This window comes from Pygocentrus nattereri, chromosome 8, assembly GCF_015220715.1.
Source record: "Pygocentrus nattereri isolate fPygNat1 chromosome 8, fPygNat1.pri, whole genome shotgun sequence".
NCBI classification, from domain to species: Eukaryota; Metazoa; Chordata; class Actinopteri; order Characiformes; family Serrasalmidae; genus Pygocentrus; species Pygocentrus nattereri.
The window spans coordinates 25,752,379-25,775,227 of record NC_051218.1 but is presented as its reverse complement, the minus strand read 5'-3'; the positions used below and the strand labels follow the sequence as shown (position 1 = coordinate 25,775,227).

General features: G+C 36.1%; 2 protein-coding genes across 6 annotated transcripts in view; both read left to right on the top strand.

Moving 5' to 3' along the window:
* si:zfos-2326c3.2 (mitogen-activated protein kinase kinase kinase kinase 4) overlaps positions 1 to 10,068 on the top strand; it is a 63,931-nt gene extending 53,863 nt beyond the window's left edge. For all 4 annotated transcript variants that reach the window (XM_017713384.2, XM_017713383.2, XM_017713385.2 and 1 more), the window contains 3 exons: positions 2,386 to 2,545; positions 9,295 to 9,434; positions 9,896 to 10,068. In XM_017713384.2, coding sequence (XP_017568873.1) covers positions 2,386 to 2,545; positions 9,295 to 9,434; positions 9,896 to 9,979 — 384 coding nt within the window. In that variant the 3' untranslated portion in view covers positions 9,980 to 10,068. The remainder of the gene's footprint in view (positions 1 to 2,385; positions 2,546 to 9,294; positions 9,435 to 9,895) is intronic.
* Positions 10,069 to 15,959: 5,891 nt separating this feature from the next.
* Positions 15,960 to 22,849, top strand: part of myot (myotilin) — a 36,912-nt gene continuing 30,022 nt past the window's right edge. For both annotated transcript variants that reach the window (XM_017713387.2, XM_017713386.2), the window contains exons 1-3: positions 15,960 to 16,169; positions 20,987 to 21,033; positions 22,677 to 22,830. In XM_017713387.2, coding sequence (XP_017568876.1) covers positions 21,026 to 21,033; positions 22,677 to 22,830 — 162 coding nt within the window. In that variant the 5' untranslated portion in view covers positions 15,960 to 16,169; positions 20,987 to 21,025. The remainder of the gene's footprint in view (positions 16,170 to 20,986; positions 21,034 to 22,676; positions 22,831 to 22,849) is intronic.

Sequence of the window (22,849 nt, the reverse complement as noted above, 5' to 3'; positions counted from 1 at the left end):
ACTTAGTTCCACACATGCATCCGCGTTACATAAACACTGGCCACCACAGGATGCAGGTAAGCGAGACATGTGGTTGTTCCGTTGGAACGAAACCGCCGCCAGTCTCGTTTGAAGTCGTAGCAGGCCTGCCTGCCCCCGTGGACGTCGTCGTTCCATTTCTGTTCCTGTGTTTTTGCCTTCCGCTGTCCCTGGTGTTGTCTTGTTTCCTGCTGTTGTGTCTGTTTTTGTTCCTGTTCCTGTGTCTTCTTTTGTTTCTGTTCCTGTTTCTGTCTGTGTGCCTGTTTCTGTGCCTGTGTCTGTCTTGGTACCTGTTCCCCTGTCTTTTGCGTGGTCTGTGGTTCATTCTTGTTTTCCTCGTCCTGTTTCTCCGGTCGTTCCTCGTTCGGCGTCATTTTGTGTTGAGCCTCCTCGTCCTCCCTCCGTGTTTTGTCCTCATTCTGTTTCGTCTGTTCCTGTGTCTGTGTCTCCCATTTCTGTTCCTGTTTCTGTGCCCGTGTTGTCTTCTTGTTTCTGTGCCTTTTGTTTTTTGTTCTGTTGGGCACGCCTCGGTGTGCGTGCCTTTGGGAGGGGTACTGTTAAGATTGGCTCCTCCCACTCCATGTGTCTTTTTATTTTGGTTTGTCCATGTGCATTTGTTTTGGTTTTGTAACTCCGCCCTGATTGTTTTCACCTGACCCTCATTTTCTCTGTGTATTTAAGACCTCTGTTTGCCGGTCTTAGTTTGATGTCTCGGTCTCTGTTTGTTGTTTGATTCTGGTTTATGTCATGTCTGTCCCCCAATCTGTCCGTATTGGCTATTTGACCCTGGACCGTTTTGACCACGACCCTGGATTTGCCCTTAATAAAAGTCGCTTACCTCCGCACATGCGTCGGACTCATCGCTCCGCGTTACAGAAACAAATGATTACTGAAAAACACATGCCACAATTAACACCCCTCTATTTAGTACTTTGTGCACCATCTGTTTCCCAAAATAACATTAAATTAACAACGTCATGATGCTTGGTGAAGTGGGAGAACACATAAAGGGATCAAGGATCCTTCTGTACAAAAAATTTCTATGGATCCTTCAGAGTGCTTGGTCCTCACTCATGGACTCTCCAGCTCAGCCCACATGTTTTCAGTGAAGTTTAGATCAAGGGATTGGGATGGCCCTTACAAGATCTTGATTCTGTGGTCAGGGAAAGTCTTAGTCTCTTGCCATTTTTATTTATATTTTCCTGGTATTTGATGGAGTGTATTACGCCAAAGGAAAGAAAAACAGAACCAGACTATAACACACACTGCAGATCAGTGAAAGTATGTAAAACATTCACTTAACCTAGCATATTCTCATTGAGTTTTGCAAATCAGTGCCTTAGTTTAAAACCAAAATGGTTATGATTTTGAGAAAAAATACTACAAAAATGAGAGTGGTCATATTTCACATCATATCCAGTACTTCATCTCCTTGACTACACTTTGGAAAGGTCAGCGTCAAACTGGGTCAGAGCTGAATTTGCTTGAACTTTGAGAGCATCCACAAAGCAGCAAATGCAGTTCCATGTAAAAGCCAGTTTCATCAGAATGACTTAAAATTGATTAAAAAAAATATTGCCATGCTGCATGAGTCTTTTAAGCCTTGCCCACAATGTCTTTCCACAACTTACCCTACACTTGTTACACCTGCTGATTGATGAACCCTAAACCTAGGCTACTGACCTAAGTATGATGCTTACTAACTACACTAAGCCCCTGATAATCAAGTGTGTTGCACTAACAGCCTTTACTTTTCTGAGCCAATTAAAACTCTTTTACCAATACTTGTTAATGGGCATCATGGCCTTACACTTAGGTTTTCTTTTAGTAAGCCTCCCCAACATCTTGTAGGCATGGATAGTGTTGAGTATTGTTTGAAGTTTACCAAATCCAATAGATTTATTGAATAGATACAAATTCCTAAATGATTCATAAATGTTTATAAATCTGTTAAGTTAAAAATTATGTTTTAAGTTAGCTTGCTAAATTACAAGGCCTGCAATGTGCAGCAGATATGCTAATGAGAAGTATTTCACTACAGACATTGCTAAACATGACATTAACCAGGACCTGCCTGAAAATGAAATACTTGCTATTTATAATGAATTATTAATAAAGAGAATCTAAAAGTGAGTATGCTACACATTTGTGCAACTGTCAAGCTCATCACTATTAAGGATAAGAGGGGGATTTGTTCTGTGTCCAGTGTTCAGAATGACTGCAATAGAATTTCACCGTGTGACATTTTGACAGAAAATATATTACTTTATAATGAGATGTGTAAATAAATTGCACATAATTACAGGAAAATATTTATACACACCTGTATGACATAATGCTTATTTAATATGCATCTGTGTTTTTCAGATCCAAGGCTCAATCCGTCCTCATGCCATAATAATCCTGCCCAACAGCAGTGGGATGGAACTGTTGGTTTGCTACGAGGACGAAGGCATCTACATCGACACCTACGGCCGCATCACCAAGGAGACGGTGTTGCAATGGGGAGAGATGCCTGCTTCTGTTGGTGAGTAGCTGAAAATAAACCAGCCACCAGTAGCTGCAAGAGAGACGATACAAAGATGTTCATGTGTGTGTTCTGAAGTGGGTAGTGTTTTTAGTTTTTTTAAGAACTTTGCCTTTTACGAGATGGAGACAACGCACTATTAGACTAAAAATACAGGCATTGTTGATTTAACATTTAATATCACATTAGTCATAGCTAATTCTCTCTCATACACTACTAGATGAACTTACATTGCAGGATAGGAAGGTTGAGGGCTTGTACACATATTTAAACCTTTCACGCATGAAAGCATTAAGTGTATGTGCAGGCCCTCAACCTTCCTAGTGTCCAGTGATTCAAGAAAGAAAGAGTATTTAAAATGCAAACATATTTGCATATTTGAAAGAAGAAAAATCAAATTAAGTGAATGTTTCTGAATATTTGCATTTTGAGCTCAGTTAGCAGGCCTCCAGACATTTAACATACGTAACAGACATATCAGATACATATCCAATTCATGCTTGTAGGACAGGCAGAGAGTAGATAAAAAATAGTAATGTAATTAATTTTTATTCTGTCACTCAATTTTTTTTTGTATGATGCTTGAGGTGTACACCTGTAAATGGATTATTTTGGGTCTGCTCATACTAATGACAGCTATGACTCACTTTCATATACAAATATGAACCATCAAGCCAAGATGACTTAGCTGAGAAAACTGAGCTGATTAATAAGGCCTGTGATGAGACCATAGCCAAACATTCATGTCTCTAGTTTGCTTTTTGCTTGGCTGAACCCAGTAGCCAGCAGATGGAGCCATTTTGCAGGAAATGCTCTGACTCCACACCTCTTTATTATTGTAAAATAATGAGGTATTATATTAAAGTGATGCCTTGCTGTTTGTTCAGACATTTCAATGCACTTCTCTTACAGTGCCAATTGACCATATAGCAAATTTGTCACATAAAAGAAAATGTTTTTACTTTATAAAGTCTATACTTTACTCCCCTGTTCTCTTTGCACCTCACATCAACAACCACAATTAAAATATTCAGTTTTTCACTTGACTACATGATTTTTTTAGCATGCAGAATTCTCAGGATTTGGAAAATAGCTCATATAACTCCACTGCATGAAGGAGGTGAGTCAGTAGATGTAAATACAGTGGGGTAAAAAAAGCACACTGCTCAAAAAAATAAAGGGAATACTCAAATAACACATCCTAGATGTGAACGAATGAAATATTCTCATTGAATACTTTGTTAAATGTGCTGACAACAAAACCACACAAAAATCATCAATGGAAATCAAATTTATTAACCAACAGAGGCCTGGATTTGGAGACACACAAAATTAAAGTGGAAAAACACATTACAGGCTGATCCAACTTTGATGTAATGTCCTTATAACAAGTCAAAATGAGGCACAGTATTGTGTGTGGCCTCCACGTGCCTGTATGACCTCCCTACAATGCCTGGGCATGCTCCTGATGAAGTGGCGGATGGTCTCCTGAGTGATCTCCTCCCAGACCTGGACTAAAGCATCCACCAACTCCTGGAGATTCTGTGGTGCAACATGGCATTGGTGGATGGAGCGAGACATGATGTCCCAGATGTGCTCAATCGGATTCAGGTCTGGGGAACGGGCGGGCCAGTCCATAGCTTCAATGCTTTCATCTTGCAGGAACTGCTGACACACTCCAGCCACATGAGGTCTAGCATTGTCCTGCATTAGGAGGAACCCAGGGCCAACCACACCAGCATATGGTCTCACAAGGGGTCTGAGGATCTCATCTCTGTACCTAATGGCAGTCAGGCTACCTCTGGCGAGCACATAGAGGGCTGTGCAGCCCTCCAAAGAAATGCCACCCCACACCATTACTGACCCACTGCCAAGCCGGTCATGCTGATGGATGTTGTAGGCAGTAGATCGCTCTCCATGGCGTCTCCAGACTGTCACGTCTGTCACATGTGCTCAGTGTGAACCTGCTTTCATCTGTGAAGAGCACAGGGCGCCAGTGGCGAATTTGCCAATCCTGGTATTCTCTGGCAAATGTCAAGCGTCCTGCACGGTGTTGGGCTGTGAGCACAACCCCCATCTGTGGATGTCAGGCCCTCATACCATCCTCATGGAGTTGGTTTCTAACCATTTGTGCAGACCCATGCACATTTGTGGCCTGCTGGACGTCATTTTGCAGGGCTCTGGCAGTGCTCCTCCTGTTCCTCCTTGCACAAAGGCGAGGGTAGCGGTCCTGCTGCTGGGTTGTTGCCGTCCTACGGCCTCCTCCACGTCTCCTGGTGTACTGGTCTGTCTCCTGGTAGCGCCTCCAGCCTCTGGACCCTACACTGACAGACACAGCAAACCTTCTTGCCACAGCTCGCATTGATGTGCCATCTTGGATGAGCAGCACTACCTGAGCCACTTGTGTGGTTTGTAGAGTCCGTCTCATGCTACCACGAGTGTGAAAGCACCACCAACATTCAAAAGTGACCAAAACATCAGCCAGAAAGCATAGGTACTGAGAAGTGGTCTGTGGTCCCCACCTGCAGAACCACACCTTTATTGAGTGTCTTGCTAATTGCCAATAATTTCCACCTGTTGTCTGTTCCATTTGCACAACAGCATGTGAAATTGAGTGTCAATCAGTGTTGCTTCCTAATTGGACAGTTTGATTTAATAGAAGTTTGATTTACTTGGAATTATATTGTGTTGTTTAAGTGTTCCCTTTATTTTTTTGAGCAGTGTATTTAGTCAGCCACTGATTGTGCAAGTTCTCCTACTTAGAAAGATGAGAGAGGTCTGTAATTTTAATCATAGATACACTTCAACTATATGAGAGACAATATGAGAAAAAAAATTCCAGGAAATCACATTGTAGGATTTTTAAAGAATTTATATGTAAATTATGGTGGAAAATAATTATTTGGTCACCCACAAACAAGCAAGATTTCTGGCTCTCACAGACCTGTAACTTCTTCTTTAAGAAGCTCTTCTGTCCTCCACTCGTTACCTGTATTAATGGCACCTGTTTGACCTCGTTATCTGTATAAAAGACACCTGTCCACAGCCTCAAACAGTCAGACTCCAAACTTAACCATGTCCAAGACCAAAGAGCTGTTGAAGGACACCAGGAAGAAAATTGTAGACCTGCACCAGGCTGGGAAGAGTGAATTTACAATAGGCAAGCAGGTTGATGTGAATAAATCAACTGTGGGAGCGATTGTAAGAAAATGGAAGACATACAAGGCCATTGATAATCTCCCTCAGTCTGGAGTCCACGCAAGATCTCTTCCCGTGGGGTTAAAATGATAATGAGGACTGTGAACAAAAATCCCAGAACTACACAGGGCCTGATGAATGACCTGCAGAGAGCTGGGACCAAAGTAACAAAGGCTACCATCATTAACACACTATGCCAAGAGGGACTCATCCTGTAGTGCCAGGCGTGTCCCCCTGCTTAAGCCAGTATATGTCCAGGCCCGTCTGAAGTTTGCCAGAGAGCATATGGATGATCCAGAGGAGGATTGGGAGAATATCATGTGGTCAGATGAAATCAAAATAGAACTTTTTGGTAAAAACTCAACTCAGTGTTTTTGGAGGAAGAAGGATGCTGAGTTGCATCCCACTGTAAAGCATTGAGGTGGAAACATCAGCTTTGGAGCTGTTTTTCTGCAAAGGGAACAGGACGACTGATCCATGTTAAGGGAAGAATGAACGGGGCCATGTATCGTGAGATTTTAAACCAAAATCTGCTTCCATCAGTGAGAGCATTGAAGATGGAACATGGCTGGGTCTTCCAGCATGACAATGATCCCAAACACACCACTCAGGCAACGAAGGAGTGGCTCCGTAAAAAGCATTTCAAGGTCTTGGAGTGGCCTAGCCATAGAAAATTTGTGGAGGTAGTTGAAAGTCCGTGTTGCCGAGCGACAGCCCCAAAACATCACTGCTCTAGAGGAGATCTGCAGGAGGAAAGGGCCAAAATACCAGCTACAGTGTGTGCAAACCTGGTGAAGACTTGCAGGAAACGTTGGACCTCTGTCATTGCCAACAAAGGTTATGTTACAAAGTATTGAGTTGAACTTTTGTTATTGACCAAATACTTATTTTCCACCATAATTTACAAATAAATTCTTTAAAAATCCTACAATGTGATTTCCTGGATTTTTTTTTCTCATATTGTCTTTCATAGTTGAAGTGTATCTATGATGAAAATTACAGATCTCTCTCATCTTTCTAAGTAGGAGAACTTGCACAATCAGTGGCTGACTAAATACTTTTTTGCCCCACTGTAACTACAGACCAATCTCTAAATTGTCATGTTTAGCTAAAGTTTTAAAACTCCTAATCAATGATCAACTGAAATCATTTCTGCATGAGCATTGTGTCCTATTTAATTATTCTATCTCTGCTATCACACTGGTTTTAAATTATCTTATCTCTATATGGCCATAGACAGGAAGAACCATTGTGCTCCCATTTTTATTGATTTATCAAAAGTGTTTGATCCAGTTGATCACACTCTTCTTTTAAGGAACTTACAAAAGATTGGCTTTGATACAAATGCACAAAAATGGACTCAAAATTACCTTTCAGACAGACAACAGTGTTGAGTAATTATAAATCAGATTATTTTAGTATATCCAAAGGAGTACCACAAAGTTCAATTTTTGGCCCAGTTTTATATATATATATATGTCACTCTGTCACTCTGCACTGGAGACCATTACTAGAGACCCTTATAGCATTCATCACTTCAGACTGTATGAAAAAGTTGGTTGGCCCTCACTAGCAGCACGCCGGGAAACACACTGGTTTATTTTTATTCATAAAACACTCTCTGGCCATATGCCAGATTATATTACTTCAGTGATATCTATAAATAATGGTATTTATCAGACTCGCTCCAGTGTTTGGATCACATGCCAGGTACCGAGGGTTTTTACTGAACTGGGAAAACCTGCTTTTAGTTACAGCACCAGCAAACTGGAACTTACTACAGGAAACACTAAAGCTCAGCTCGCTGATCTCACTTTTAAACTTCTACTCTCTAACCATCGGATTTTTTTAAAAACATTTTTATCTTATTTTCATTATTTTTTTATTTATTTGTTAGTTTGTCCTTTATTATCCTTATTCTTAATTATTTTTTAAATTTTTTTTTGTTATTTTTATTATTTTATTATTTGTCATTTTAATAAAATTGTTTATTTTTATCTTATTCTCATTTTATTTGGTTTTATTAACCTTTACATTTTAGCTATGTTTTAATTGCTTTATTATTTTTTATGATATTTTTATGTATTTTTATTACTAATGTTTCACTCTTTTATACTCACCTGATCTCTGTCTTCATTTATTAAATGAATAAATGTGCAAGGTGCACATTACACATGATCAATCCCTTGCTCTGTGGTAACTCGGTAACATTGTGAACCATGTAGCTTGTACATCTACAATTTTAATTTTAAATACATTTTTTTACATGTTCAATACCTTTGACCTGGGTCATTCAACTTTATAGCACATAACCTTTTTGTGGATTGGAGTGTTATGATGTCTGTAGCTTTTTGATTAATGTTTATTCTGTCAATTTGTTATTTTTTTATATGATGCTTGAGGGGTGTACACATGGTGTGTGTGAGGTATGTTAATTGATTATCTTGGGTCTGCTAATACTAATGATAGCTATGATTCATTTTCATACACTAGCATGAGCCTTCAAGCCACAATGACTAAGCAAGAAAAACCTGAACAAAATCTGATCTGAGCAGAAAAACTGAGCTGAGTAATAAGGCGTGTAATGAGACCATAGCCAAACACTCATGTCTCTAGTTTGCAGTTTGCTTTTTGCTTGGCTGAACCCAGTAGCCAGCAGATGGAGCCATTTTGCAGGAAATGCTCTGATTCCGCACCTCCTTATTACTGTAAAAATTAGGTAATATATTAAAGTGATGTTATAATCCCTTAAACATCAGAAATATCCAGTATGTGCTGTTACGTACCTTCTTGCTTGTTCAAACTATTTTGACCTGATTTTTTTGTTGAAGGGTTCCAAAGTCATGGTTAATGGAATATGGGTCTACACCGACTCACCTCAAGCCTGTCCAGTCCTGTCATTGCAAAACTGAATGAAAGATTGCATTTAAAAATGAAATATTGCACAATTGTAATTAAAAATGAAATGTTATTCTTAGTGTTGTATTTATACCCAGTTAATATTGCAGCTCAGTTCAATGATGCATTTAAGCAGTAGAACACAAGAGGAGGGGTGTTATCATGAAATAACATCATGGCTATGATTTGGTCACAGGGAAGAAGTTATTCTGTCCAAATAGTTGTCTTCATCTAAAATGAGGGATTAAACACAGTGCTGTTATTCTAAGATATGGTATTATTCCAGTGCTAATTGTATACATCTTTTTACCCTACTTATATACCCAGCAATTTTTTTTCATTAAATCCATCATTTTGTCCATAATAAAGTTCTTAATTAAGCACAGGCTTGAGCATGCAGCACAAATAACATTCAGCTTCACTGCCCCAGTGCTTATTTAATACTCTATGTGTACTTAATGGGATATTACTGTTTAAAAATTTTGTAAAGCTGCTTGAAGTTTTTTGTTGTTTTTGTTTTTAAATGTTTAATATTTATAGTCACATGAATATTTCATTATAGTTTTGTTTTTTTAACAGCAAGCAAACATTTAATTAGTATATGTATAGTTAACTAAAAATGTATGTTCTCTTCATTTGTGTGCTTTTCACAGCATATCTTCAGTCAAACCAAGTCATGGGTTGGGGAGAAAAAGCCATAGAACTGAGATCAGCTGAAACTGGAAATTTAGAAGGAGTCTTCATGCATAAAAAGGCCCAGAAACTCAAATTCTTGTGTGAGAGAAATGACAAGGTATAATGATTTGATACCAAAAATATTTCAGTATGTATTGTTGATATAAATGATCTGTTTAATAAGTGGTCTAATATTTAATATTAAATATACATTGTATATTCTTGTATATTGTATATTAACACTTTCAGTTATATTGAAACTTAGGAAATGTATACTAGTATATTATTTATTCTCATATGTTATAAAGTGAAGTTCTTAGTTGCACTCTTAAATGTAAAGGTGCTAAAAAGGTTTATTTTGGATGCTATAGAAAACCACCATTGGCTCCTTAGAAAGCTTTTCAGAGATTATTAAGGACTATTTTTGCAAAAGAGGCGTAATGCAATGCAAATGTTCCTTATAAAGTTATTTTTTATAGATCTATAAGTTCAACCTAGTAATTATTTATAAACCTTTATATTTAAGAGTGAAGAGACATTTACCTAAGGTGTGTTTCACCCCACTGTGTTTCTGTGCAGGTCTTTTTTGCCTCTGTGCAGTCAGGAGGCAGCAGTCAGATCTACTTCATGACGCTGGGACAGAACTCACTCTTCAACTGGTGATTTCTTAGATTTGAGAAAGAGCTTTGCTCAGGGTAGAATGCTTCAGAAGATTTAAATAAAGTATAAAAATGCAAGAATCATTCCCCAAATTGAAGATTTCCAAATTTTTTTTAATGTGCTTGTTCATTTTGGCAGTCAGTTTTAATAATCACGAAATTAAATGAAAAACATTTATTACCTGCTTCAGTCAAAAACATGATCCTGAATAATTAATGCTGATTTTAAAATCTATTTAGAACAAATCTAAATTTATGTGCTTCAACCACAACATCCACCACAGACATAGAGTGAAAAGGACTGACTGCTAATTCACATAGTTGGCAGCTAAATGGGTTACAACGAGTGTTATATTGCCTAGACTTGCTGTCAACATTTGTGCTTTATTATGCTGGATTGCTAACTCAAACTTTCTTTGGAAATGTTCAACTGACTTGTTTAGTAGGAGTCTGTTCTGCATATGCTTTTCTTGTCAGTTCTGCTACATACAATGCTACTATAAAAATTTATAGCAAACTTACCTGACCCCACCACTTAAATACATGAAATGCCACCTAATTCTCTGAAAGCTGTGTACATTATTTTATCCTAGGATATCAGTGGAAGTTGTAAGATGTTAAGCAAGCAAACAGTGCACTTTATGTGAGCACATTCCCTAACAACATGCTTACTTAATGAACACACTACCACAGTGCGTGCATTTTCACTAAATTTGGTATTTAGAAACAACTCAAATAGACTCAAATATAAAGTAGTATAATTGTATCTGAGTTATGAATAATTCTAAAGATCATTAGATGAAATGTGACGGAAAAATGTAATGTAATAAATGTGAATATATGTAGTAATTATGTCATTATGAAAATAAATTTATTTTAATCATTTAAAGTTATTATCCATTTTGATATGCAGTACCTTGCACATATAATTAAACTGTGCAGTTCATGCTAAATTGTTTCAATGCAACCTTTTTAACTGCAGAACCACAATTGTATGCATCTAATTGCCCAAAGATTAAATAATGCAACCTAAAATACACCCCCATATTAAATTCATATTATTATTATTATTAAGGGTATCCTCCGTGGATATGCATGGTTGATGGGTTGATAAGAAAATCTGTTCATCATCATGTGAAGTTAATTTTTCTCAATGTATTTTAAAAGGAAATGCACAGCAATAGTCACTCAGGGATTGAGACAAGACAGAAGCAGTCTGCTTCCAAATGGGAATTAGAGGACCTTGCCAAAGTGAGTGAATGTAACACTAGGTCTTGTATAAAAAATAGAATAACCTTATTTTATATTGAGGTGGTAAGCAGCGTGGTGCGTGGTAAATGGTGAAGGCTTTAATGGCCACAGAGGTAGCATTTCACAAATATCTATAATAAGATCATACATAAGGTCAAGCACACACACACACACACACACACACACACACACACACACACACATATATATGTATGTGTATATATATATATATATATATATATATATATATATATATATATATATATATATATATATATATATACGTGACTGCTTTAGTGCATGGAATATGGACAAAAGAAACACAGATGAGCTGCTTGTTTCATATTGATCATATATTATTTGCTAATTTGCAATCATTTACAAAATTAGCAAAATTTGTTGTTGTTTTTTTTTTTTTTCTTTTTTTTTTCTAGCTGACATCGGCAACTCATTAAATAACTAAATAACTACCAGTAACCATGAATAGAAAAGTTGTTGTGACTAATAATAATAATAATGATGAATATCATTTTGAGTAGAGTACAGCTTTTTGAGCTTCTAAGCAACTTAGGATATATAGGAAGAAAAAAATGTAAATATGTAGTTGGGTTCTTAAATAGCAAATGTGCTGGTCACAGAAGCCTACATTTTTAAACTATCAAGCCAAGAGAGAATTACCCAGAATAATGGCTTGCTTATTTCATATTAGGAATAGTCATGTTATGGAGAAAGAACAGTAGTTAAAGTTCATTCACATGGACCAACAGACATTTAAAAAGAATGGCCTCCGTTCAATTCACCAACCGTTCTTAAGGAGATTACAGTTTTCAAAAAGATTCTGAGAATCACTAGTGTTTTTTTATTTGGGATTTCTTTTTGGATAAGAACAGAATCTCCACACACTCAAGAATACAAAAGTTGTGAACAACTCTGCAGTTTAAGAAGACGTCATGAATCTGACAGACTTTTTCCTCAAGACTCAATTTAAGAAAAAGCTTAGAACAATACTGGTGAAATAATGCCCATTCTTACTAAAGAACAATAAACACAAACCTACCACCTACCAACCTAAACCTTTTAAAAAGAACATAAAAAAGACTGTAAATCTGAAGGCATAAAAGATCACTACCAGAGCAAAGTCAAGCTGATAAACACCAAAGACAATTTTTCTTTTTTTTTTTTTTTTTACATCTTCTTGTTTTTCTTTTTTTTTAATGAAGGTCACCAGTATTTCTAGAGGATGCATTGATGAATAAAAGTGACCAGATTAGTAGAGGTTCGCCATGTCAGTGAGGCATGGCGCAGATGGTTTGGTAATGTAATGTGACTTAATAATGTTGCTGGTTTGGTAATGTAACATGTCCTGTTGTTATAAAGAAAGAGATAATGACACAAAGACAAAGCAGGTAGAAAGGGCAGTGTTTGGAAGTGAGGAGGCCAAATGAAGTTGATCCAGTTGTGTGATATAGGTATGTAATACTAAATTAAGGACTTTTTAGAAAGTGTGAGTTCATTACAACATTATTAGCATGAGTTCATTACATCATCTCAAAAATAAGTGTCAAAGAAAGAAAGAAAATATGGTTCCTTTGGGAATCTGTAGCACAGAAAAACATGTTAAACTCTCATTTAATTAAATTTCCTAAATGTAGGTACTAAAATTTATAACCTGCAGATTATACACAATTTGTCCCAAATTATTAGGCCCAGATTTGAGCATATTTCAGTAATAACTGATTGACATATGATCTTGCCAGAACACTCATGATTAAGTATGTGAGAGACCTTAATATCATCTGTTATAGGATAGAGTTTTACAACAATACATATGTTATAGAAAAACGGCAGGTCCTGAAAGCATGTTTCACAGTTCCTAAAGTTCTAGAAATATAATGTCTGTTCCATCAGTCTAACTTGCCAGAATAAGTATTAATATAAAACAAATAGGTGCAATTTGTTGAAAAGCATGGGGAGATACTAATGAAGTGTTTACATTACCTTCTGCTATGGATTTGTTTGTACAATAGTGAATGTACATACCAGTTGCACTGTTTTATACATATTTTCTACTCATCATCTGTCTACAGTAAATTGAATTGGAAAAGTACTTATGCCTTTGCACCTTTGGAGTCTTTGGTTAAACTAAAACAATATTGTTGTAAGCATATAAATAAATACTTATGTCTGTATTTTTGTGATGTACCTAATGTTTTCTACTTATTGTACTTCTACTACTGTACAAGCCATATGGAAGATGTTTAAGTAGCACCATTGCTACTGTATTGTGCCTACTCATGTAAATCTCATTATTTCTTGACTGTTTCATGCATGTTTTAGAGCTTAATTTGAATTATGTGAGATTTTTGATGGTTTAGCAAGGTCTATCTGACTCTCGCAGTAATATGTTGAAAGATCTTAAATGAAATTGTCTGTGTTTTTGTTCCTATTAAGTTTACCAACTTACAATAAAGTATAAATAGAAAATTATTAGATTAAACAAGTTGAATTTTACTCTTTTAATTGCTGCAACAATAGTGTTGTATTAGTTAAAAATAATAAATGACATTTTGTTGTTAGGCTACATTTATTGCTGTAGTATATCCTCTATTTCTCCAACATTATTGCTGCCTCATTAGATTCTCCCTGTTTATTACAGTCACAATTTGAATTTTACATATTGTAAAATACAAGCATCAATGTTCTCTAGGTGCTCATTTCAGACAGAAATTACAACAGCAAACAACAGCAAAAAAATAATTTAAAACTGCTGGCCTGCCCAGGGTGTTTCCTGACTTCTGCCCAAGTGCCTGCTCCATTGCTAAACAGTTCAGCGAATGTAATAAATTTTATTAATGGATAGCATTCAGCATGAGAGGAAATTTTAGAACCTACCATACTTACCATAGGCGGGTTAACTGTAACGAGTCAAAAGTCTGGTAATGTGATGCAAGCACAATTCATTTATTTCAGTTCTATGTTGCTTGAACCAAGTGAGGTTTCCAACAAAAATACACTAAAATATGTGCTTCAAAACAAATATGAATAGTGAAAATCCTGTGAGTTTGTGTCTTACTGACTCACTGACTATTGCTGACACACATATAGCAAGCATCACTGCATCCCAGCAGCAGGTGGTGCTACACACCTTTAAATGTCTTCCCCATAGCTTACCAGCACTAACAAATACGAAAAGAAAGCAGAAACACAATTCCTAAAACACGCCATAGTAAAATTTTGTAAAAAAAAAACCTTATAACGAGTGAAATAACATGAGTTTGAGCTCCAGCTGTGTTTTGACTATTTGCACATTTTAAGCATCTGGCATAGATTAAGTCTCGCTAAGTAATAGCCATCTCTATTACCACAGTCAGTTATGACCCGAATCTTACACAGAGGAAGTAATATCTATATATTTTATTAAAATACATAGATATTACTATATGCATTTTCAATAAATTTATCTGTACAAAACTCATACAAAATGCATCAGCACACATCCTAACAAAAAACAAAAAGAGATCATATTACATATCATCGTATTTTGAAAGAACTGCACTGGCTACCTGTATCATTCAGTTTTGCTACTAGTGTTTAAGGCTGTAAATGACCTAGCATCACATAATGTCTGTCTGTGATGCTAGGTCATTCCAGCATGTGATCTTAGGTTTGCAGAGACTGGCCTTCGGCAAATACCTTCTGTACAATACAGAAAATGTAGAGAGGCCTCTTTCAGTTATTATGCTTCTAAACTGTGGAACTCAATTCCTCTTTTTAGACAGTTAAGCTCAGTGTATCTTTTAAGTAATATGTAAAAATGTCTCTCTTTAACTTACAGGTTTTTGTTACTTAATTAAAGCTCTACATCTCTTACTGTCTACCTTTTAACTTCTATGACATTCTGTGTGTGATCTATGTCATTGTCTTATATGATTATAAGTTAGCATTCTAAGTGCTATAAATCACTCTGAGTTGCAGTAAATAAAAATTGTTGTTGTTATTGTTGTTGTTGTTGTCCTTTCTGTGTGAAGTTTGCATGTTCTGTCTGTATCTGCATGGGTTTCCTCCAGGTACTCCGATTTCCTTCCACAATCCAAAGAAATGCAGTCAGGCCAATTGGACATGCCAAATTTCCCCTAGGTGTGAGTGTGTGTGTGACAGGACTGCCGACCTGTCCAAGGTGTATCCTGCCTTCCACCCGATGACTGCTGGGATAGGGTCCAGGTCCTGGTTTTTAAATGATTGCTCAGATGATATACAAAGGTTTGTGTGTGTGTTATCCCTTCTTAATTTGAGACAATCAGAAATGGATTTGACTTTCCCTATGCAAATGAATTTGTGATGAAAAGATTTTCTGTTCCAACAATGAAAGACTCTTAACAGTTCAAGTTCACTGTCCAAAAGGTCTTTTTCTGGACAGTGAAAACATGCATATTTTTCTCGATATACACATTCTACAAGTAGTCCTAAATCAGAGAGCATCTATTTTACTACACTTAAAATCGGCCATTGTATTTTTGTGGCCAGGGATACCTTTGGAAAACCAAATTTTGCCAGAATGAGACACTCCTTGTCCTACATGCTATTTCAGTTTCTGCAGCAGGAAGTGCAGGGACATGTGCTATATTTGAGACCCGAGTGTTTAGTTTACTCACTTACTGTGGAGTCAGCTCTGTTGGAAAGAGAATCTGTAACCTGAGAGATGTGCTTGCGCTCACTTCCTTATTTTCTCCCAACCCACTCAGGCAGACTCTGCAGTGAAGGTGGACTATCTGTTAGTTTGCCAGTTTTATTTCCCCCCACCTCAATCCTTCATTTCACTCCCTGTATAAACAACAAGCTGCCAGAGAGAGGAACAAGAAGGTGGGCAAACTTTAAGCGTTGTCTCACTCTCTCATCAGCCTGGTGGGATTGTTACTGGCACCTAAATCTCAAGAGTCATACCAGTAAGGATTCTAGTTTTGCATGGGGTTTGGAATGTCTCTTTTAAAAAGTAGCATGAGATGTTTGTAGGAAATGAGTTTGGAAATGTGGAAGAAGTTAGTGTGTGTGGAATTCAATATTTGAACTCAGAAGAAGCTCATGACATACTTTGGAGTTTACTTGTGTATACTTGTGCACCAAAAGTGATGATTTGTAAAGTTTAAATATGTACAAATATACTTGTTATATTGGTATATATTGGTATGGTATGTTTGTTAAATTTAACTGGAACATTAACACATGCTTTTCTGTGCCTAACAGAAACTTATACAACTTATGCATTATCTTATCCAAGGTAACGTGAAATATGCAGTTAACAGACTGCACACATGAGCTTGTTTATTTTTTTCTATAATCAAGTATATTAATAGCAAAAAATTTTTTTTAAATGTGCCATCACTGGACAAAAAATGACATCTCTTAGTTTACTTTGGGGACAAATCATTTAAGTCGTATAAATTGTATATATTATAAAAATACTAAATGAAGTAGCATATAACATTACTGTGTAAGAAAAAGGCTCTGCACTGCTGGCCCATTTGCATGCAATACCTTCTCCAATCTATGTCCCATGATCTGATTATCCTTTAAGATACTTTTCAAAGCACTTTCTCTAATCAATATATTTTCTTATGCTCATAAATATTCATCTTTAGTTTCCTTTTCAGCCAAAGAACTATAAGGTATATTAGACACTTGGAAGTACTTCTCCAGTGACAGTCCATACTATGTTGTTAATGTTGGTAAGACTGTTTATTGGTGTCTATAGCAAGATATGTTCTGCCTCTTTTACTTTATCGTAGTGAAGTCTGCATATGAGCTTTAAGAGTTTCAAAATCAAATTTCAAATTACATTTTGTGTTGATTTTTGAAGAGGTAAGAAGAAAACACAATGTCTGCAGCAAAGCATTTTATTTTTTGTGCAAAAAATGTATTTTAGAATGTATACTTTATATTTGATTAAATAAATAGAAAATAAATTAATGTAGTAATTGTGACATGCAAAATTTGACCCTGCTAGGTCAGTACTTACTAATGCCCACTTTTAGAAAATGCCACAGCTTGCAAATGCTTTTGTAACCAGCTGGGAGTCTTTTTCTTCTGGTTTTAGGAATTTTCACCCACTCTTTCTTGCAGAACACATTGAATTCTGTAATATTCTTGGGCCATCTTGTATGACAGCATGTTAAAATCTACCCAAAGATTTTCAGTGATGTTAAAGTCAAGCGACTCTAAGAACCATTCCAAAAGCTTTTCCTCAAAGTAGTTCATGGTGGATTTTAATGTATGTTTTGGATCATTGTCCTCTTGTAGAAGACAACCTCTTTTCAGCTTTTCTCAGCATTTCTTGACCCTTAAGAGTTGGCAAATAGTATTTTCATCAAATGCATTTTTCTCTCCAAACACGCCACTAGTAATTGATTATGATTTTTCATTCATCAGTCCGCTGCACTTGTTTCCAAAATGTAATTTTTTTTGTTTTCGAGATCATGTCTTGACTTCCACAGTTCCTATTTTTCTAATCTCAAGCTGGCTGCTTTGAGGAGCCAAGTGTTACCACAAATTTGTCAAAAAAAGTGGCAAAGAATTTATTATGCTCTGAAATTGTCATCAGCTGTAACCAGTCCTAATATGTGAATTAAGGCTTAATAATTAATACATTTCTGAGACTGTCAACTGGTAGGACATTTTCGTATGGCTTTTTTTTTTAAGTTAATCAAGTTAATCATTACTTGAAGTATTTATATTTGTGGAAAGATGTAGGTTTACCTTTTTTGACAAAGTATTGACAAAATATGTTAATAACATTTTATATATATAATATATATATATGTTATTGACATGTATATATTTGGCCAACAGTGCTCAAACTTTTGCATACAACTGTACACATTCAGATATAACTATACCTAAAATCTGCCAGTCTGTCTCATAGATTTTTCATCTTTATTTGAATTTTATCACTTTCATCCTATCTTTATCTGAAGTTTATGTTACACTGTAAATATCTGAATAGTCTTGGTTTATATTCCTTGTGTGTATAGGATTGTCAAGCTTATGATCTTTGTTTGCTCCCTAGTAGCAGACTGGATAACCTTTGTCTGTCTTGCCTCTGGTGGACAGTAATCTGTTAAACATTAATAGAAACCAAAATAGAAACAATTTTTGGAAACTCCACTCATCATACTATAATGTTTAAATTTGTAACAACATAGATATACAAATTAGAGACCTATATTGTGTGTGTGTGTGTGTGTGTGTGTGTGTGTGTGTGTGTGTGTGTGCGTTTATTTATGAATTTCTGCTAAGATAATTGATAATGCAAAGTTATATCAATTAGTAAAGGACCGTTTGACTAAAACTAATAGCATATAATCTTAAAATATAAAATACAAATATAAAATCAGAAGCTGAAATGATCAGCTATGAGAGTTTTTAGCTGCTTATGGATATCAATGAAAACTGTTTAAAAAAAACATCAGTTGCATGATGATTAAACACTTGACATGCAGTATGTTTACAGTCTTTACAGTATGGATATATATTTCCTACTTTTTTTACTGATCATTATTATTATTAAACATGAGTGGCAAGTATCTTGCTACATCGAAGTTATGCTCTAAAAAGAAGAATATAAATGCTGTCCCACTTGGACACACAATGTGAACTGTATATACATATCAGTACTTGGGTGTTGTGCTGCCTTTTGATTTTGGAATAGTCTTTTTGTGGTCATTATACCACCAGGTTATTTATTTATTGATGTGTTTTTTTTGGGGGGGTGGTTATTTTTTAAACCCTGACTGCTGGTTACAAGTGGTTATGGCATTTCAGATATGTGATGGATGCACAGTTACAGTTTAGTCTTTTTATATTTTAATGTTGCAAAGAGGAATTACTAGAAACACTGACATGCTTTCACTTGCTTTCACCATTATTCCTTATAAATTATTTTAAAATATATACTCATTATTATACCATGTAAAAATGTATTTTCATCCAGAGTCTCCATTTTGTCCAACTGCTGTATATAATATGACAATAAAGCAGAAATTAACTGAATTTTTAAGATATGCCAACACATAAATGTCCTCTAAGAAAATAAAGGTCTCAGAGAACTTGTGAGCCACACTGTCGCAGTCGGTGACATTCTAGGACAGGGGGGAAAGATTTATCCTACACCATGTGTTTCTAAATCCACCATGCAAAAGGGTGACAAAATTAGCCCTGTGCACTCTGCTCAGGTTTCCGCTTGGTACCCTCTATCTTACCTCACAGTCTAAAGAGCCAAGCTCCAGCAAAGGCATGTAGAATCCACTGCTGGCCATTGTTTTGTTAGACTGTTGCAATGGATCACAGTGAAAATCAGGAGAGATTGAAGGTTGAAGCTGTAGTGCATAAAATTAGTCTGTCTAGCAGTCACACACATACTGCATAAGAATCTGTCAGCTTTGCTAAATGTTTGTTTGTTTGGCTAGTTTGTCACGGATGAATCAACATATGATGAATATATACAAACAGCAGCTCCGTAGTTTCATCCACATGACAAATATGAGATACTGTCTGGTTTTAGGATTCTTTTGTGGGGTTCTGAGTACATATTTAATGTATGTTTGTTAAATGAAAGGTATGTCATCTAGAGGTTCATCAGTTTCACGAATATTATGAAACTAAGGTTCCTCTTGTGTTGTTGCTTTAAGAGCACCACATGAGACATGTTGTCTTCATGCTTTGCATATTAAAGTGTCATATTGCTCTCTGATGCAGCATTCAAATTAGGGAAACTGAATTGTGTGGAGACGGAGCATAAAATGAGAAACGGTGACACAAGCATGCTTATTTTTTCAGCAAAACATTGGACAAGATCCAGGTGCTAAAACAAAGACAAACATAAAACTGATGCAGTTTGTGTTTGCCATTTCCAATTATGTGTCATGGTGTTCTGAGAGGATAATACATTTGAATGTGTTCATTTAAGAGTATGTATAACTACATGTTCCTGCTATTTCGAAGCAAAAGCACTGATTTCTGGAGACATGTTTTATGTTACCTTACAACAGACTGCATGTAATTCTCTGCCATAAATGTATTTTTAAAATGTTTTAGGCCAAAGGTTTTTATAACTATTATATCATAAAACAATGTCTCAGACATGAGACATTGTATTCATAACCACTATATTTTTATTCGTAACTTTTATTTTTGTGTTACTTCTCCTTAGTTCTTTATCTCTTTTTATTTATTTATTTATTTCCTCTCATTTTATTTTTAAGTTAAGTAATTTGTGATATTGTATTATTACCTTACTAATTTCTTATCTATTTTTGATCTTAATTTCTTACCATTTAAATCTCAAGTTCTATTTTTATCTACTTTTATCTTTTATTCACTGTTATTTGAAATTTTCTTTTAATTTAAAATGATTAAATGTAGTTATTATTTTCTTTGTCATGTCAGTCCCTGTTTTTGTAAATGCTCGGCTACATTGAAAATGAGGGTTGCCCTCAATGTACTTCCGAGTCAAAATAAAGGTTGATTGATTGATTGATTGATTGATTGATTGATTGATTGATTGATATTACAGCTTTTAGTTGCAGTGAACCTTCTGGAAGTTTGGTTTCTATCACCACTGGTTGGGTTCCTATCACCACAACTATTCTGACATAGCAAGTTTCTCAAGAATGATGCACTTCACAACAAACTACTCTCAATGGGTATACTACTGCAGTTCAGTCTATCTCTATGGTGTATATTTCATTCACAATGTTTCTGTTTTTAGGCAGCACCAAGCTCTACAGCGTCACCTGACGTCTGGAATATGGCACAGTAAGAGACAGCTCTTTTTTAGATATTTGCACACACACAAGACATAAAGTAATCCATTCAGGATCGTTGACCTGTGTTCCAAACAGTTCATGCGGCATCATCAACATCCAAACCATCTTCAGATGTGACTAACTGTGATTAAAGTAAAAACAGTGTGGCAGTTTTTGTTGATGCACTTAGTGTTGAAGTACTGGTCCACTTTGTCCTGCATAATTGTTGTATTTCTTGTATTTTTAATACCGCCCATCTCCAGTATGGCCTTGCATAAACTGTCTCTTGACAAAAAACTGAGACTGTATAATAAATTGCATGTGTAAAAACTGAGATTACATAACAAAATACATAATTTTACCAGAAAATGAGCTAAACTGCAACCATTGCTAGTGTATGTGGCATCAGTAGGCATTCCCTCAGCACTTAGTGTCATTAGCAAAAGCAGCCTACATTCATTCAATTAACCATAAAGTGTTATGTGGTCGTTAGGTGTGAGATGTAAAATTATTATCCAGTAAATGAGGAAATATTCTTGTTAGAAATTACATTACATTGCCAATATATCACATGACATTCTCACATCACACTACAGACAGACAATAGAAAGGCATAGTCCAAAGTTTTAGTCCATTCATCTGGATACTTTTTGGTGGTGTATTGTGCAGAACATAATTTCAGACCCATCACATTTCTTTCATACTTAATATTTAACAGTAGGTCAACTATTTGTTCATGCAATTTTTACATTATGGCATAGTGTGCTTTTATTTTATTCTCATTCTTTACCTGACAACTTACCGGCTAGATGCATCATTGCCAGAACTAGCTCTCTTACTACTGTATTGCCATTAAGTGGCTATGTCAGGACTACATTTGGAGCATTTTCTCAGTCTAATTGACAGAACTTGCCATATGACTTAGCTGCCTCCTCATCTACACATATACAATATATTAAAAGCAATATTTTCTACTCAGAAAGTGTACAGTTATTTAGGTAAATAAAATTTACTAGTACTAGTACAAATGGCAAGCATAAATGTCATTGCTGAATTTTCATTTTGATCTCAAACATGTATACATGATTGACGGTGACAAGGAAAAACTCCCTCAGTCTGGAGGAAGAAACCTTGGGAGGAATCAAAACTCACAAGGGGAGACCCATCCTCCTCTTGTCAAACAGTATTTACAATTTAAGAAGCTAAATACCAAATAAAAGCTAAGAAGATCTAAGAAGACTGGATGATAAAGCTTTAGAAAGTGCATTGGTAGAGGCAGTTTCTGACTGAGTCTTGAAAAGTGAGAGTGAGCTGAAACAGTCCCATCCTATCTCAATGCTGATACATCTGAATGGCACAGTGATGTAATTGAGGGTGTTGCTTACTTAAGTTCAAATATGGAACTACAGCAAGAGAACTATATTTGTCTTTGTCTCTAACCATCTTGTCATGCTCCAGAAAAACCCTTTTCTACTCTTTTTTTTCCTTCTTTCACTTCCTTAATTAGATGCTTCTGACAACTCTAACCTTATTTTATCTAATGTGTTTAATTCAGACACAAACAGTTTAGCCTGTCGCAAAACATTCATCCTAAGCAATTGTCCCTTCAAATGTTCTGTTAACTTGTGAGTAATCCTGTGCGCCTGCTTCCAGGGTCCAGAAGAAGACCTCCACCATGTCTGTAACCATCTCATCATGTTCCCGAGAAACCTCTTCCTACTCCTCTTCTTCTTCCTCCACGTCCTCCTCTAGTCTTCAGCAGAAACACTCCAGCCTGGTTCAGCCCCTCTGCATTAGCCCTCAGAGAGTACGAACAGAATGTGCAT